The 19057-nt window shown below is 52.1% G+C and overlaps 1 protein-coding gene across 15 annotated transcripts in view; it reads left to right on the top strand.

Annotated features, from left to right (window-relative positions):
- Positions 1–19057, top strand: part of PHF1 (PHD finger protein 1) — a 65186-nt gene that overhangs the window by 10178 nt on the left and 35951 nt on the right. For 14 of the 15 annotated variants that reach the window (XR_012790600.1, XR_012790601.1, XM_075580910.1 and 11 more), the window contains 2 exons: positions 375–523; positions 8245–8340. Coding sequence is in view for 13 of the 15 variants with exons in the window: in XM_075580910.1 (XP_075437025.1) it covers positions 375–523; positions 8245–8340 (245 nt within the window). In the remaining 2 variants the exon portion in view is untranslated. The remainder of the gene's footprint in view (positions 1–374; positions 524–8244; positions 8341–19057) is intronic. The other variant, XM_075580915.1, reaches the window with a different exon arrangement.

The following is a 19057-nucleotide window of genomic DNA, read 5'->3' as shown; positions in this document are numbered from 1 at the left end:
TCTCTCTGTGTGACCATCACTCACATCTCACTGTTCTGATCACTCACCCTCAATCTCACTGTTCTGATCACTCACCCTCAATCTCACTGTTCTGATCACTCACCCTCAATCTCACTGTTCTGATCACTCGCCTTCAATCTCACTGTTCTGATCACTCGCCCTCAAACTCACTGTTCTGATCACTCACCCTCAATCTCACTGTTCTGATCACTTATCTGTCTCTTACTGTGCCTCTCTCTCTCTCTTTCTTTTTCTCTCTCTCTCTCTCCTCTCTCATTGTGCCTGTCACTCTTTGTCCTGGTAGTGTCTGCTCTTCATGGGGGTGCTTTGAAGTGGGCTGATGTCTAGTTCTGATGTCTCTGTCTGTCTCTCAGAGGGGAGGCGCCCTAAAGAAGGGTCCCTACGCGCGCTCTATGCTGCACATGAAGCTGTCTCTGCCCTATCAGCTCAAGTCTTTAGAGTGGGACCCTCTGCACCTGACCAATAAACAGCAGTGTTACTGCTACTGCGGGGGGCCTGGAGAGTAAGTATGGAGTAAGTAACATGGGGACAGGGGGGAACGGGGGGACAGGGAGAGGGGGGCCTGGAGAGTAAGTATGGAGTAAGTAACACGGGGACAGGGGGGAACGGGGGGACAGAGGGAGAGGGGGGCCTGGAGAGTAAGTATGGAGTAAGTAACACGGGGATGGGGGAACGGGGGGACAGAGGGAGAGGGGGGCCTGGAGAGTAAGTATGGAGTAAGTAACACGGGGACAGGGGGGAACGGGTGGACAGAGGGAGAGGGGGGCCTGGAGAGTAAGTATGGAGTAAGTAGCACGGGGACAGGGGGGGAACGGGGGGACAGAGGGAGAGGGGGGCCTGGAGAGTAAGTATGGTGTAAGTAACACGGGGACAGGGGGGAACAGGGGGACAGAGGGAGAGGGGGCCTGGAGAGTAAGTATGGAGTAAGTAACACGGGGACAGGAGGGAACGGGGGGACAGAGGGAGAGGGGGCCTGGAGAGTAAGTATGGAGTAAGTAATACGGGGACAGGGGGGAACGGGGGGACAGAGGGAGAGGGGGCCTGAGAGTAAGTATGGAGTAAGTAACACGGGGACAGGGGGGAACGGGGGGACAGAGGGAGAGTGGGGCCTGGAGAGTAAGTATGGAGTAAGTAACACAGGGACAGGGGGGAACGGGGGGACAGAGGGAGAGGGGGGCCTGGAGAGTAAGTATGGAGTAAGTAACACAGGGACAGGGGGGAACGAGGGGACAGAGGGAGAGGGGGGCCTGGAGAGTAAGTATGGAGTAAGTAACACGGACAGGGGGGAACGGGGGGGACAGAGGGAGAGGGGGCCTGAGAGTAAGTATGGAGTAACACAGGGACAGGGGGGAACGGGGGGACAGAGGGAGAGGGGGGCCTGGAGAGTAAGTATGGAGTAAGTAACACGGGGACAGGGGGGAACGGGGGGACAGAGGGAGAGGGGGGCCTGGAGAGTAAGTATGGAGTAAGTAACACGGGGACAGGGGGGAACGGGGGGACAGAGGGAGAGGGGGGCCTGGAGAGTAAGTATGGAGTAAGTAACACAGGGACAGGGGGGAACGGGGGGACAGAGGGAGAGGGGGCCTGGAGAGTAAGTATGGAGTAAGTAACACGGGGACAGGGGGGGACGGGGGGACAGAGGGAGAGGGGGCCTGGAGAGTAAGTATGGAGTAAGTAACACGAGGACAGGGGGGAACGGGGGGACAGAGGGAGAGGGGGGCCTGGAGAGTAAGTATGGAGTAAGTAACACGGGGACAGGAGGGAACGGGGGGACAGAGGGAGAGGGGGGCCTGGAGAGTAAGTATTGAATAAGTAACACGGGGACGGGGGAACTGGGGGACAGATGGAGAGGGGGGCCTGGAGAGTAAGTATGGAGTAAGTAACACAGGGACAGGGGGGAACGGGGGGACAGAGGGAGAGGGGGGCCTGAGAGTAAATATGGAGTAACACAGGGACAGGGGGGAACGGGGGGACAGAGGGAGAGGGGGGCCTGGAGAGTAAGTATGGAGTAAGTAACACGGGGCAGGGGGGAACGGGGGGACAGAGGGAGAGGGGGGCCTGGAGAGTAAGTATGGAGTAAGTAACACGGGGACAGGGGGGAACGGGGGGACAGAGGGAGAGGGGGGCCTGGAGAGTAAGTAACACAGGGACAGGGGGGAACGGGGGGACAGAGGGAGAGGGGGCCTGGAGAGTAAGTATGGAGTAAGTAACACGGGGACGGGGGAAGTGGGGGACAGAGGGAGAGGGGGGCCTGGAGAGTAAGTATGGAGTAAGTAACACGGGGACAGGGGGGAACGGGGGGACAGAGGGAGAGGGGGCCTGGAGAGTAAGTATGGAGTAAGTAACACGGGGACAGGAGGGAACGGGGGGACAGAGGGAGAGGGGGGCCTGGAGAGTAAGTATTGAATAAGTAACACGGGGACGGGGGAACTGGGGGACAGATGGAGAGGGGGGCCTGGAGAGTAAGTATGGAGTAAGTAACACGAGGACAGGGGGGAACGGGGGGACAGAGAGAGAGGGGGGCCTGGAGAGTAAGTATGGAGTAAGTAACACAGGGACAGGGGGGGACAGAGGGAGAGGGGGGCCTGGAGAGTAAGTATGGAGTAAGTAACACGGGGACACGGGGGGACAGAGGGAGAGGGGGGCCTGGAGAGTAAGTATGGTGTAAGTAACACGGGGACGGGGGGACAGAGGAAGAGGGGGGCCTGGAGAGTAAGTATGGAGTAAGTAACATGGGGACAGGGGGGAACGGGGGGACAGAGGGAGAGGGGGCCTGGAGAGTAAGTATGGAGTAAGTAACACGGGGACAGGAGGGAACGGGGGGACAGAGGGAGAGGGGGCCTGGAGAGTAAGTAGGGAGTAAGTAACACGGGGACAGGGGGGGAACGGGGGGACAGAGAGAGAGGTGGCCTGGAGAGTTAGTAGGGAGTAAGTAACACGGGGACAGGGAGGAACGGGGGGACAGAGGGAGAGGGGGGCCTGGAGAGTAAGTATGGAGTAAGTAACACGGGGACAGGAGGGAATGGGGGGACAGAGGGAGAGGGGGCCTGGAGAGTAAGTATGGAGTAAGTAAAACGGGGACAGGGGGAACGGGGGGACAGAGGGAGAGGGGGGCCTGGAGAGTAAGTAGGGAGTAAGTAACACGGGGACAGGGGGGAACGGGGGGACAGAGGGAGAGGGGGCCTGAGAGTAAGTATGGAGTAAGTAACACGGGGACAGGGGGGAACGGGGGGACAGAGGGAGAGGGGGGCCTGGAGAGTAAGTATGGAGTAAGTAATACGGGGACAGGAGGGAACGGGGGGACAGAGGGAGAGGGGGGCCTGGAGAGTAAATATGGAGTAAGTAACACGGGGACGGGGGGACAGAGGGAGAGGGGGCCTGAGAGTAAGTATGGAGTAAGTAACACGGGGACAGGGGGGAACGGGGGGACAGAGGGAGAGGGGGCCTGGAGAGTAAGTAGGGAGTAAGTAACACGGGGACAGGGGGTAATGGGGGGACAGAGGGAGAGGGGGGCCTGAAGAGTAAGTATGGAGTAAGTAACACAGGGACAGGGGGGGGACAGAGGGAGAGGGGGGCCTGGAGAGTAAGTATTGAGTAAGTAACACGGGGACAGGGGAGAACGGGGGGACAGAGGGAGAGGGGGCCTGAGAGTAAGTATGGAGTAAGTAACACAGGGACAGGGGGGAACGGGGGGACAGAGGGAGAGGGGGCCTGGAGAGTAAGTAGGGAGTAAGTAACACAGGGACAGGGGGGAACGGGGGGACAGAGGGAGAGGGGGGCCTGAGAGTAAGTAGGGAGTAAGTGACAGGGGTGAACGGGGGGACAGAGGGAGAGGGGGGCCTGAGAGTAAGTAGGGAGTAAGTAACACAGGGACAGTGGGGGACAGAGGGAGAGGGGGCCTGGAGAGTAAGTATTGAGTAAGTGACACGGGGGGAACAGGGGGACAGAGGGAGAGGTAACACAGGGACAGGGGGAACGGGGGGGCAGAGGGAGAGGGGGCCCTGCAGAGTAAGTATGAAGTAAGGAGCACAGGGACAGGGACAGGGGGTAACGGGGGGGGGCAGAGGGAGAAGGGGCCTGGAGAGTAAGTATGGAGTAAGGGAGAGGGGCCTGGAGAGTAAGTATGGAGTAAGGGAGAGGGGCCTGGAGAGTAAGTATGGAGTAAGGGAGAGGGGCCTGGAGAGTACTTCCAATCACAAGATTTTTACGCAGATACTCACTAATCTGCTGCAGGAGACGCTGGCCTTTACCCATTGTAGAGAACAAGCAGGATTTTGCAGTCGATACAATACCATGGACCACGTCCATGTCGTTTATGAAGTGATTTTGCAAACTAATGAAGCTCTGAGCTTGGGATTCATATTGTACGAAACTGACTGATCCCTGTGCAAATGTACAACACCTTCTGTACCACATGTTTTAGCCGGCACTCTGGCAATTATTGGGTTATACCGGGAATCTTCAGAGCTAGCAAAAACAGCTGAGAAAACAGCCCTGTACCAGGCCCTAAGTGCGACAGGGAGACACCGTGTCATCAGGATCAGCGCGGGAGTGCGGCAGGGAGACACCGTGTCATCAGGATCAGCGCAGGAGTGCGACAGGGAGACACCGTGTCATCAGGATCAGCGCGGGAGTGCGGCAGGGAGACACCGTGTCATCAGGATCAGCGCAGGAGTGTGTCAGGGAGACACCGTGTCAGGATCAGCGCGGGAGTGTGGCAGGGAGACACGTGTCACCAGGATCAGCGCAGGAGTGCGGCAGGGAGACGCCGTGTCACCAGGATCAGCGCGGGAGTGCGACAGGGAGACACCGTGTCACCAAGATCAGCGCGGGAGTGTGGCAGGGAGACACCGTGTCACCAGGATCAGCGCGGGAGTGCGACAGGGAGACACCGTGTCACCAGGATCAGCGCGGGAGTGCGACAGGGAGATGCCATGTCACCAGGATCAGCGCAGGAGTGCGGCAGGGAGACACCATGTCACCAGGATCAGCGCGGTAGTGCGGCAGGGAGGCGCCGTGTCATCAGGATTAGCGCAGGAGTGCTGCAGGGAGACACCGTGTCACCAGGATCAGTAAGGGAGTTCGGCAGGGATACACTGTGTCACCAGGAGCAGCAAGGGAGTGTGGCAGGGAGACACCGTGTCACCAGGATCAGCGAGAGTGCGGCAGGGAGACACTGTGTCACCAGGATCAGTAAGGGAGTGCGACAGGGAGACACTGTCACCAGGAGCAGTAAGGGAGTCCGACAGGGAGACACCGTGTCACCAGGATCAGCGCAGGAGTGCGGCAGGGAGACACGGTGTCACCAGGATCAGAGCGGGAGTGTGGCAGGGAGACACGGTGTCACCAGGATCAGCGCAGGAGTGCGACAGGGAGACACCGTGTCACCAAAGCTTTTCACTGCAACGTTTGGAGAATTCAAGCCATTGAATTGGGAAGATTAAGGAATAAAAATCAACGTTGAATGCTTGTAGTCTACGATTTGCCGACGATATAGAAACTTTTGCTACAAGGCTAGAAGACCTCCAGCAATAACTCGGAGAACTTGCCAAAGATGGTGGGCTTCCATATGAATCTCGGCAAGACCAAAGTGTTGATGTTCAACCAATGTGGGAACCCTGCGAATATTGAGATAAACGCAATAGAAGGAGAAACTTTTTATCTAGGCCGGCGAGTAACAATGGTTGGGAACCTTCTGAATGAGATCAGTAGGAGAAACTTTTTATCTAGGCCGGCGAGTAACAATGGATGGGAACCTTCTGAATGAGATCAGTAGGAGAAACTTTTTATCTAGGCCGGCGAGTAACAATGGGTGGGAACCTTCTGAATGAGATCAGTAGGAGAAACTTTTTATCTAGGCCGGCGAGTAACAATGGTTGGGAACCTTCTGAATGAGATCAGTAGGAGAAACTTTTTATCTAGGCCGGCGAGTAACAATGGATGGGAACCTTCTGAATGAGATCAGTAGGAGAAACTTTTTATCTAGGCCGGCGGGTAACAATGGGTGGGAACCTTCTGAATGAGATCAGTAGGAGAAACTTTTTATCTAGGCCGGCGAGTAACAATGGGTGGGAACCTTCTGAATGAGATCAGTAGGAGAAACTTTTTATCTAGGCCGGCGAGTAACAATGGGTGGGAACCTTCTGAATGAGATCAGTAGGAGAAACTTTTTATCTAGGCCGGCGAGTAACAATGGGCGGGATCCTTCTGAATGAGATCAGTAGGAGAAACTTTTTATCTAGGCCGGCGGGTAACAATGGGTGGGAACCTTCTGAATGAGATCAGTAGGAGAAACTTTTTATCTAGGCCGGTGAGTAACAATAGGTGGGAACCTTCTGAATGAGATCAGTAGGAGAAACATTTTATCTAGGCCGGCGAGTAACAATGGGTGGGAACCTTCTGAATGAGATCAGTAGGAGAAACTTTTTATCTAGGCCGGCAAGTAACAATGGGTGGGAACCTTCTGAATGAGATTAGTAGGAGAAACTTTTTATCTAGGCCGGCGAGTAACAATGGGTGGGAACCTTCTGAATGAGATCAGTAGGAGAAACTTTTTATCTAGGCCGGCGAGTAACAATGGGTGGGGACCTTCTGAATGAGATCAGTAGGATAAACTTTTTATCTAGGCCGGCGAGTAACAATGGGTGGGAACCTTCTGAATGAGATCAGTAGGAGAAACTTTTTATCTAGGCCGGCGAGTAACAATGGGTGGGAACCTTCTGAATCAGATCAGTAGGAGAAACTTTTTATCTAGGCCGGCGAGTAACAATGGGTGGGAACCTTCTGAATGAGATCAGTAGGAGAAACTTTTTATGTAGGCCGGCGAGTAACAATGGGTGGGAACCTTCTGAATGAGATCAGTAGGAGAATGAAGATGGGATGGAGGCATCTGGAAGAAACAAGGGAATCTTTCAAGGGATCTTTCAGTGTGGCTTCAGAGGAACGTTTTGACTAGTGTGTTCTGCCCGTGCACACGTATGGATGTGACCCGTGTATTCTGCCCGAGCACACGTATGGATGTGAAACTTGGATCCTAAATGTGATGATAATTCAGAAGCTTTAGACAACTCAAAGAAGTATGGAGAGATGCATGTTGGGTATTACCCAAAGAGACGGGGAAAAGAATGTGTTCGGAATCAAACAGAAGTCTGTGACATCATCACAAGGGTGAAGAAGTTAAAATGGCGGTGGGACGGATATATTGCATGAGGAAATGACAATCCTTGGACAAATATGGTACTTAACTGGATTCCAAGGGGTATAAAAAGACCAAGGCGACGACCAAAAGGAGGATGGGAGGAGATGAAATGTAGTCATTTGTTGGAGCAAAGTGGAGAAGAGAGGCTTGCAACTACATTAGCTGGGAAATCATTGGGGAAGACTTCATCCAGCAGTGGGTTGACAAGCGCTGATTATATATATATATATATATATATATATATATATATATATATATATATATATATATATCATACATACATACATACATACACACCATGTTCAAGAAAAAAGGGACCCCTTTAGTTTTGCGTCATATCTTATATATTTCTCCCTCGGTTCCCAGGAAAACGTGCACAATTGTAGATCTGGAAAGTAGATTAAAACTATATAAGTAGCACAATATAGACAACCAACTGATTTTAACGACATTGATGTGACTGCATTATGGCAACAAGTACCAGATACAATGTGTTTTAATGTCCATTAAACGAGAAAAATGGGTTTTCCTTCGTAAACGTGTTAAACTGTCGTTATATAACCTGGAACACTAAGCTTACTATAAAGTTGGAGTTGAAAGTGTGTGTTCAAGATGTCCTTCTGCGGAAACGCCTGCAGATGAGAACGCCGCAGTCTGATTGCATCATCAGTAACGCGTTGGTGCAGCTGCTCCCCTCGTGATCGATACGTGGTTTTACGAACTAGATGTTACAGGCCTCCTAGTAACCGTCCTCCATCAGGAAGCGTCTTATGTCAGCGTTGTGGACCATAATCCTTGCTCTGTCCCAAGCGCTTCATAACGCACGTATCTGCTGCACCGAACACCATTGTCATTTCCTGCAAGATATGACGAAAAATAAAAAGGTCCTGTTTTTCCTGAACACTATATATACACACACATGTTGGGTATACTCGGGGGGGGGGGTGCACACAATAATTGTATGTATGTATGTATATATGCACACACACACACACACACACACACACGGGTATCTGTCCCCACAGATGGAACATGAAGATGTTGCAGTGCTGCCGGTGTCTCCAGTGGTTCCATGAGTCGTGTACCCAGTGTCTGAGCAAGCCTCTGCTATACGGGGACAGGTCTGTGTGTGTGTGTTACACAGTGTGTGTTACACTGTGTGTGTGTTACACTGTGTGTGTGTGTGTGTGTGTTACACTGTGTCTGAGCAAGCCTCTGCTATACGGGGACAGGTGTGTGTGTGTGTGTTACACTGTGTGTGTGTGTTACACTGTGTGTGTGTTACACTGTGTGTGTGTGTGTGTGTGTGTGTGTTACACTGTGTGTGTGTGTGTTACACTGTGTGTGTTACACTGTGTGTGTGTGTTACACTGTGTGTGTGTGTGTGTGTGTTACACTGTGTGTGTGTGTGTGTTACACTGTGTGTGTGTGTGTGTTACACTGTGTGTGTGTGTGTGTTACACTGTGTGTGTGTGTTACACTGTGTCTGAGCAAACCTCTACTATACGGGGACAGGTCTGTGTGTGTGTGTCACACTGTGTGTGTGTGTGTGTGTGTGTGTTTGTTACACTGTGTGAGCAAACCTCTGCTATTCGGGGACAGGTCTGTGTGTGTGTGTTACACTGTGTGTGTCTTTTACACTGTGTGTGTTACACTGTGTGTGTGTGTGTGTGTGTGTGTGTGTGTGTGTGTGTTACACTGTGTGTGTGTGTGTGTGTGTGTGTGTGTTACACTGTGTGTGTGTGTTACACTGTGTCTGAGCAAACCTCTGCTATACGGGAACAGGTCTGTGTGTGTGTTACACTGTGTGTGTGTATTACATTGTGTGTGAGTAAACGTCTGTTATTCGGGGACAGGCCTGTGTGTGTGTGTTACACTGTGTGAGCAAACCTGCTATACAGGGACAGGTCTGTGTGTGTGTTACACTGTGTGTGAGATTGTGTGTGCATGTGTTACACAGTGTTTGCCATACTGTGTGTGTGATTGTATGTGTGTGTTACACTGTGTGAGATTGTGTGTGGATGTGTTACACTGTGTTTGCCATACTGTGTGTGAGATTGTGTGTGTGTGTGTTACACAGTGTTTTTCATACTGTGTGTGTGATTGTATGTGTGTGTTACACTGTGTGAAATTGTGTGTGCATTTGTTACACAGTGTTTGTCATACTGTGTGTGTGTGTGATTGTATGTGTATGATACACTGTGGCAGTTTGTGCGTGCACGGTACCCTGAGTGTGTGCAGCACATAGTGTGTGTTATTTGATATTGAATATCTTGTTGTGTTCTTGTCTTGTTTGTCTTTAATAGTGTATCTTTTTCCTCTGCATTCCCCCTCCCCTATATCACTACCCCCTCCCCTATATCACTACCCCCTCCCCTATATCACTACCCCCTCCCCTATATCACTACCCCCTCCCCTATATCACTACCCCCTCCCCTATATCACTACCCCCTCCCCTATATCACTACCCCCTCCCCTATATCACTCCCCCCTCCCCTATATCACTCCCCCCTCCCCTATATCACTACCCCTCCCCTATATCACTCCCCCCTCCCCTATATCACTCCCCCCTCCCCTATATCACTCCCCCCTCCCCTATATCACTACCCCCTCCCCTATATCACTACCCCCTCCCCTATATCACTACCCCTCCCCTATATCACTACCCTCTCCGCTATATCACTACCTCCTCCCCTATATCACTACCCCCTCCCCTATATCACTACCCCCTCCCCTATATCACTACCCCCTCCCCTATATCACTCCCCCCTCCCCTATATCACTCCCCCCTCCCCTATATCACTCCCCCCTCCCCTATATCACTACCCCCTCCCCTATATCACTACCCCCTCCCCTATATCACTACCCCCTCCCCTATATCACTACCCCTCCCCTATATCACTCCCCCCTCCCCTATATCACTACCCCCTCCCCTATATCACTTCCCCTCCCCTATATCACTACCCCCTCCCCTATATCACTACCCCTCCCCTATATCACTACCCCTCCCCCTACTTGTCACACACAATCTTCCTCTCTCCTCCCCTATACATCTCTCTCCAACTCTCCTCCCCTGTACATCTCTCTCCAACTCTCCTCCCCTGTACATCTCTCTCTCTCTCCCCAACTCTCCTCCCCTGTACATCTCTCTCTCTCCCCAACTCTCCTCCCCTGTACATCTCTCTCTCTCTCCAACTCTCTCCTCCCCTGTACATCTCTCACTCTCCAACTCTCCTCCCCTATACATCTCTCTCTCTCCAACTCTCTCCTCCCCTGTACATCTCTCTCTCTCCAACTCTCCTCCCCTATACATCTCTCTCTCTCCAACTCTCTCCTCCCCTGTACATCTCTCTCTCTCCAACTCTCCTCCCCTGTACATCTCTCTCTCCCCAACTCTCCTCCCCTGTACATCTCTCACTCTCTCCAACTCCCCTCCCTTGTAGATCTCTCTCTCCAACTCTCTCCTCCCCTATACATCTCTCGCTCTCCAACTCTCCTCCCCTATACATCTCTCTCTCTCCAACTCTCTCCTTCCCTGTACATCTCTCTCTCTCCAACTCTCTCCTCCCCTGTACATCTCTCTCTCTCCAACTCTCCTCCCCTGTACATCTCTCTCTCCCCAACTCTCCTCCCCTGTAGATCTCTCTCTCCAACTCTCCTCCCCTATACATCTCTCTCTCCAACTCTCCTCCCCTATACATCTCTCTCTCTCTCTCTCCAACTCTCCTCCCCTATACATCTCTCTCTCTCCAACTCTCTCCTCACCTGTACATCTCTCTCCAACTCTCCTCCCCTGTACATCTCTCTCTCTCCAACTCTCTCCCCCCCTATACATCTCTCTCTCTCCAACTCTCTCCTCCCCTGTACATCTCTCTCTCTCCAACTCTCTCCTCCCCTGTACATCTCTCTCTCTCCAACTCTCTCCTCCCCTATACATCTCTCACTCTCTCCAACTCTCCTCCCCTATACATATCTATCTCTCTCCAACTCTCCTCCCCTGTACATCTCTCTCTCTCTCTCCAACTCTCCTCCCCTGTACATCTCTCTCTCTCTCTCTCCAACTCTCCTCCCCTGTACATCTCTCTCTCCAACTCTCTCCTCCCCTGTACATCTCTCTCTCTCCAACTCTCCTCCCCTGTACATCTCTCTCGCTCTCCAACTCTCCTCCCCTGTACATCTCTCTCTCTCCAACTCTCCTCCCCTGTACATCTCTCTCTCTCTCTCCAACTCTCTCCTCCCCTATACATCTCTCTCTCTCTCCAACTCTCCTCCCCTGTACATCTCTCTCTCCAACTCTCTCCTCCCCTATACATCTCTCTCTCTCTCCAACTCTCCTCCCCTGTACATCTCTCTCCCCAACTCTCCTCCCCTATACATCTCTCTCCAACTCTCCTCCCCTATACATCTCTCTCTCTCTCCAACTCTCCTCCACTATACATCTCTCTCTCTCTCCAACTCTCCTCCCCTATACATCTCTCTCTCTCTCTCCAACTCTCCTCCCCTATACATCTCTCTTTCTCTCCAACTCTCCTCCCCTATACATCTCTCTCTCTCTCCAACTCTCCTCCCCTATACATCTCTCTCTCTCTCTCCAACTCTCCTCCCCTGTACATCACTCTCTCTCCAACTCTCTCCTCCTCTGTACATCTCTCTCTCTCTCCCCAACTCTCCTCCTCTGTACATCTCTCTCTCTCCAACTCTCCTCCCCTATACATCTCTCTCTCTCCCCAACTCTCCTCCTCTGTACATCTCTCTCTCTCTCCAACTCTCCTCCCCTATACATCTCTCTCCCCAACTCTCCTCCCCTGTACATCTCTCTCTCTCCCCAACTCTCCCCCCCTATACATCTCTCTCTCTCCCCAACTCTCCTCCCCTGTACATCTCTCTCTCTCTCCAACTCTCTCCTCCCCTGTACATCTCTCTCCAACTCTCTCCTCCTCTGTACATCTCTCTCTCTCCCCAACTCTCCTCCCCTATACATCTCTCTCCCCAACTCTCCTCCCCTGTACATCTCTCTCTCTCCCCAACTCTCCTCCCCTATACATCTCTCTCTCTCTCCAACTCTCTCCTCCTCTGTACATCTCTCTCTCTCTCCCCAACTCTTCTCCCCTGTACATCTCTCTCTCTCCCCAACTCTCCTCCCCTATACATCTCTCTCTCTCCCCAACTCTCCTCCCCTGTACATCTCTCTCTCTCTCCAACTCTCTCCTCCCCTGTACATCTCTCTCTCTCCAACTCTCTCCTCCTCTGTACATCTCTCTCTCTCCCCAACTCTCCTCCCCTATACATCTCTCTCTCTCCCCAACTCTCCTCCCCTATACATCTCTCTCTCTCCCCAACTCTCCTCCCCTGTACATCTCTCTCTCTCTCCAACTCTCTCCTCCCCTGTACATCTCTCTCTCTCCAACTCTCTCCTCCTCTGTACATCTCTCTCTCCCCAACTCTCCTCCTCTGTACATCTCTCTCTCTCCAACTCTCCTCCCCTATACATCTCTCTCTCTCCCCAACTCTCCTCCCCTGTACATCTCTCTCTCTCTCCAACTCTCTCCTCCCCTGTACATCTCTCTCTCTCCAACTCTCTCCTCCTCTGTACATCTCTCTCTCTCCCCAACTCTCCTCCCCTATACATCTCTCTCTCTCCCCAACTCTCCTCCCCTATACATCTCTCTCTCTCCCCAACTCTCCTCCCCTGTACATCTCTCTCTCTCCAACTCTCTCCTCCTCTATACATCTCTCTCTCTCCAACTCTCCTCCCCTGTACATCTCTCTCTCTCCCCAACTCTCCTCCCCTGTATAAGGAAAATAGAGAAGTTGCGCCAAAAGAGATTTCCTACTGTTCGATACGTAACTTCAGTCCTTTACACAATGCAGTTCCGCTGCCCGAGTCTCTCAGAGGTGATTCACCAACCTCTGTATAGATGTGCAGGAGGGAAAGGGGAAGGATCCTCAGGCGCGTTGTTCTGCTTGTGACTCCAGGGCATATATAAACGTAGACAATAGAAGAGAGAGGGGGACCACAATGAGGAAAAATTCAACATACATATATACCTTGCTTCTTCGTTAAGGGGGGTAAATAATGAATATATAATAAGGGAGGAGACACAGTCACATCAGGTGTCTAATCTTGGTCAGATGACTACTCCTCTGGAGGGGGGATGGATTGAGGGTGAGGGGAAGCCTCCTGATGATTCCTCAGAAAATAGGGAAAAGGGGAAAAATAGTGTAATAAAATGTATTAACATACAAAAGAATAGAGATTAAAAACTCGCAAGCGGCCAAATAATATTGGCATAGTGAGGAGATAGATCCAGACTCCACAGAGCGTCCCTTTCAGAGATGGGTTGTCATGTGTTGCCTGGTTTCCAGCTGGCAGAGTCTTCTAGTCCGTGCGTGGAGATCAGCAAGCGGCAGGGAAGGTGTCCATACGCCCGTGCACGAGCTGGGTCTTCCTCCGTCTGCCTTCCTCTCCGCTGTAATTTTTTCTGAGGAGGTCCTGGACGTGGAGGAGTTCGTGGGCAGATGGATGGAATCCCTGCTTCCAGATAAAACACCAGCGGAGCTCCAACTAGATCGCTGCCACTTCCGGGAAACTGAACCTGAGACTGCAGCAGAGAGGAGAGGTCAGAGCACAGCCGCCTCCCTGTACCAGGTTTGTAAATTGTGCGAGAAACGAGGAAGAACAGAACCTTGTGGCGTTGCAGGACCACAGGAAAATCTACTACAGAACCTGCACAGACCTCCCCCCTCACACAGAGCTCCTGGTCTGGTATGGAGATGAATATGGGAAAGAGCTTGGTATCAAGAGGGCACGCTGTGGAAAAGTAACGCGCCAGCACCAGCTGCGCTGGTCGCTTTCCTCCAGTTAATTTCCAGCGCTGGACGCTTCTCCGCCTGGACCACATCTCTCGGGGGATTGTTTGGCAGAGGCTTGGACCGCAGGGCACGATGGCAGCGATCTCCTCCCCTATACATCTCTCTCCAACTCTCCTCCCCTGTACATCTCTCTCTCCAACTCTCTCCTCCCCTGTACATCTCTCTCTCTCCCCAACTCTCCTCCCCTGTATAAGGAAAATAGAGAAGTTGCGCCAAAAGAGATTTCCTACTGTTCGATACGTAACTTCAGTCCTTTACACAATGCAGTTCCGCTGCCCGAGTCTCTCAGAGGTGATTCACCAACCTCTGTATAGATGTGCAGGAGGGAAAGGGGAAGGATCCTCAGGCGCGTTGTTCTGCTTGTGACTCCAGGGCATATATAAACGTAGACAATAGAAGAGAGAGGGGGACCACAATGAGGAAAAATTCAACATACATATATACCTTGCTTCTTCGTTAAGGGGGGTAAATAATGAATATATAATAAGGGAGGAGACACAGTCACATCAGGTGTCTAATCTTGGTCAGATGACTACTCCTCTGGAGGGGGGATGGATTGAGGGTGAGGGGAAGCCTCCTGATGATTCCTCAGAAAATAGGGAAAAGGGGAAAAATAGTGTAATAAAATGTATTAACATACAAAAGAATAGAGATTAAAAACTCGCAAGCGGCCAAATAATATTGGCATAGTGAGGAGATAGATCCAGACTCCACAGAGCGTCCCTTTCAGAGATGGGTTGTCATGTGTTGCCTGGTTTCCAGCTGGCAGAGTCTTCTAGTCCGTGCGTGGAGATCAGCAAGCGGCAGGGAAGGTGTCCATACGCCCGTGCACGAGCTGGGTCTTCCTCCGTCTGCCTTCCTCTCCGCTGTAATTTTTTCTGAGGAGGTCCTGGACGTGGAGGAGTTCGTGGGCAGATGGATGGAATCCCTGCTTCCAGATAAAACACCAGCGGAGCTCCAACTAGATCGCTGCCACTTCCGGGAAACTGAACCTGAGACTGCAGCAGAGAGGAGAGGTCAGAGCACAGCCGCCTCCCTGTACCAGGTTTGTAAATTGTGCGAGAAACGAGGAAGAACAGAACCTTGTGGCGTTGCAGGACCACAGGAAAATCTACTACAGAACCTGCACAGACCTCCCCCCTCACACAGAGCTCCTGGTCTGGTATGGAGATGAATATGGGAAAGAGCTTGGTATCAAGAGGGCACGCTGTGGAAAAGTAACGCGCCAGCACCAGCTGCGCTGGTCGCTTTCCTCCAGTTAATTTCCAGCGCTGGACGCTTCTCCGCCTGGACCACATCTCTCGGGGGATTGTTTGGCAGAGGCTTGGACCGCAGGGCACGATGGCAGCGATCTCCTCCCCTATACATCTCTCTCCAACTCTCCTCCCCTGTACATCTCTCTCTCCAACTCTCTCCTCCCCTGTACATCTCTCTCTCTCCAACTCTCTCCTCCCCTGTACATCTCTCCAACTCTCTCCTCCCCTATACATCTCTCACTCTCCCCAACTCTCTCCTCCCCTGTACATCTCTCTCCAACTCTCTCCTCCCCTATACATCTCTCTCTCTCTCCAACTCTCTCCTCCCCTGTACATCTCTCTCCTCCCCTATACATCTCTCTCTCTCTCCAACTCTCCTCCCCTATACATCACTCTCCAACTCTCTCCTCCCCTATACATCTCTCACTCTCCCCAACTCTCTCCTCCCCTGTACATCTCTCTCCAACTCTCTCCTCCCCTATACATCTCTCTCTCCAACTCTCTCCTCCCCTATACATCTCTCTCCAACTCTCTGCTCCCCTATACATATCTCACTCTCCCCAACTCTCTCCTCCCCGGTACATCTCTCTCTCTCCAACTCTCCTCCCCTATACATCGCTCTCTCCAACTCTCCTCCCCTATACATCTCTCTCTCCAACTCTCTCCACCCCTATACATCTCTCACTCTCCCCAACTCTCTCCTCCCCTGTACATCTCTCTCTCTCCAACTCTCTCCTCCCCTATACATCTCACTCTCTCCAACTCTCTCCTCCCCTGTACATCTCTCTCTCCAACTCTCCTTCCCTGTACATCTCTCTCCAACTCTCTCCTCCCCTGTACATCTCTCTCCAACTCTCTCCTCCCCTGTACATCTCTCTCTCTCCAACTCTCTCCTCCCCTGTACATCTCTCTCTCTCCAACTCTCTCCTCCCCTGTACATCTCTCTCTCCAACTCTCCTTCCCTGTACATCTCTCTCCAACTCTCTCCTCCCCTGTACATCTCTCTCTCTCCAACTCTCTCCTCCCCTGTACATCTCTCTCTCTCTCCAACTCTCTCCTCCCCTGTACATCTCTCTCTCCCCAACTCTCTCCTCCCCTGTACACCTCTCTCTCCAACTCCTCCCCTATACATCTCTCTCTCCCCAACTCTCTCCTCCCCTGTACATCTCTCTCTCCAACTCTCTCCTCCCCTATACATCTCTCCAACTCTCTCCTCCCCTATACATCTCTCTCTCCAATTCTCCCCTATACATCTCTCTCCAACTCTCTCCTCCCCTATACATCTCTCTCTCCAACTCTCTCCTCCCCTGTACATCTCCCTCTCCAACTCTCTCCCCTATACATCTCTCTCTCTCTCCTCCCCTATACATCTCTCTCTCCAACTCTCTCCTCCCCTATACATCTCTCTCTCCAACTCTCTCCTCCCCTATACATCTCTCTCTCCAACTCTCTCCTCCCCTATACATCTCTCTCTCTCCAACTCTCTCCTCCCCTATACATCTCTCTCTCCAACTCTCCTCCCCTGTACATCTCTCTCTCTCCAACTCTCTCCTCCCCTATACATCTCTCTCTCTCTCCAACTCTCTCCTCCCCTATACATCTCTCTCTCCAACTCTCTCCTCCCCTGTACATCACTCTCTCCAACTCCTCCCCTGTACATCACTCTCTCCCCCAACTCTCTCCTACCCTGTACATCACTCTCCAACTCTCTCCTCCCCTGTACATCTCTCTCTCCAACTCTCCTTCCCTGTACATCTCTCTCCAACTCTCTCCTCCCCTGTACATCTCTCTCTCTCCAACTCTCTCCTCCCCTGTACATCTCTCTCTCTCTCTCCAACTCTCTCCTCCCCTGTACATCTCTCTCTCCCCAACTCTCTCCTCCCCTGTACATCTCTCTCTCTCTCCAACTCTCCTCCCCTATACATCTCTCCCCAACTCTCTCCTCCCCTGTACATCTCTCTCTCTCTCCAACTCTCTCCTCCCCTATACATCTCTCTCTCCAACTCTCTCCTCCCCTATACATCTCTCTCTCCAACTCTCCTCCCCTATACATCTCTCTCCATCTCTCTCCTCCCCTATACATCTTTCTCTCCAACTCTCTCCTCCCCTGTACATCCCCCTCTCCAACTCTCTCCCCTATACATCTCTCTCTCCTCCCCTATACATCTCTTTCTCTCCAACTCTCTCCTCCCCTATACATCTCTCTCTCCAACTCTCCCCTCCCCTATACATCTCTCTCTCCAACTCTCTCCTCCCCTATACATCTCTCTCTCTCTCCAACTCTCTCCTCCCCTATACATCTCTCTCTCCAACTCTCCTCCCCTGTACATCTCTCTCTCTCCAACTCTCTCCTCCCCTATACATCTCTCTCTCCAACTCTCTCCTCCCCTATACATCTCTCTCTCTCCAACTCTCTCCTCCCCTATACATCTCTCTCTCTCTCCAACTCTCTCCTCCCCTATACATCTCTCTCCAACTCTCTCCTCCCCTATACATCTCTCTCTCCAACTCTCTCCTCCCCTGTACATCTCCCTCTCCAACTCTCTCCCCTATACATCTCTCTCTCTCTCCTCCCCTATACATCTCTCTCTCTCTCCAACTCTCTCCTCCCCTATACATCTCTCTCTCCAACTCTCTCCTCCCCTATACATCTCTCTCTCCAACTCTCTCCTCCCCTATACATCTCTCTCTCTCCAACTCTCTCCTCCCCTATACATCTCTCTCTCCAACTCTCCTCCCCTGTACATCTCTCTTTCTCCAACTCTCTCCTCCCCTATACATCTCTCTCTCCAACTCTCTCCTCCCCTATACATCTCTCTCTCCAACTCTCTCCTCCCCTGTACATCACTCTCTCCAACTCTCTCCTCCCCTGTACATCACTCTCTCCCCAACTCTCTCCTCCCCTGTACATCTCTCTCTCTCCAACTCTCTCCTCCCCTGTACATCTCTCTCTCCAACTCTCCTTCCCTGTACAACTCTCTCCTCCCCTGTACATCTCTCTCTCTCCAACTCTCTCCTCCCCTGTACATCTCTCTCTCTCCAACTCTCTCCTCCCCTGTACATCTCTCTCTCTCTCTCTCCAACTCTCTCCTCCCCTGTACATCTCTCTCTCCCCAACTCTCTCCTCCCCTGTACATCTCTCTCTCTCTCTCCAACTCTCCTCCCCTATACATCTCTCCCCAACTCTCTCCTCCCCTGTACATCTCTCTCTCTCTCCAACTCTCTCCTCCCCTATACATCTCTTTCTCCAACTCTCTCCTCCCCTATACATCTATCTCTCCAACTCTCCTCCCCTATACATCTCTCTCCATCTCTCTCCTCCCCTATACATCTTTCTCTCCAACTCTCTCCTCCCCTGTACACCCCCCTCTCCAACTCTCTCCCCTATACATCTCTCTCTCCTCCCCTATACATCTCTCTCTCTCCAACTCTCTCCTCCCCTATACATCTCTCTCTCTCCAACTCTCCCCTCCCCTATACATCTCTCTCTCCAACTCTCTCCTCCCCTATACATCTCTCTCTCTCCAACTCTCTCCTCCCCTATACATCTCTCTCTCCAACTCTCCTCCCCTGTACATCTCTCTCTCTCCAACTCTCTCCTCCCCTATACATCTCTCTCTCCAACTCTCTCCTCCCCTATACATCTCTCTCCAACTCTCTCCTCCCCTATACATCTCTCTCTCCAACTCTCTCCTCCCCTATACATCTC

Source organism: Ascaphus truei (genome assembly GCF_040206685.1).
Source record: "Ascaphus truei isolate aAscTru1 chromosome 20 unlocalized genomic scaffold, aAscTru1.hap1 SUPER_20_unloc_3, whole genome shotgun sequence".
Lineage (NCBI taxonomy): Eukaryota > Metazoa > Chordata > Amphibia > Anura > Ascaphidae > Ascaphus > Ascaphus truei.
The sequence above is the reverse complement of the archived record's forward strand: the minus strand, read 5'-3'. Positions and strand labels throughout refer to the sequence as shown.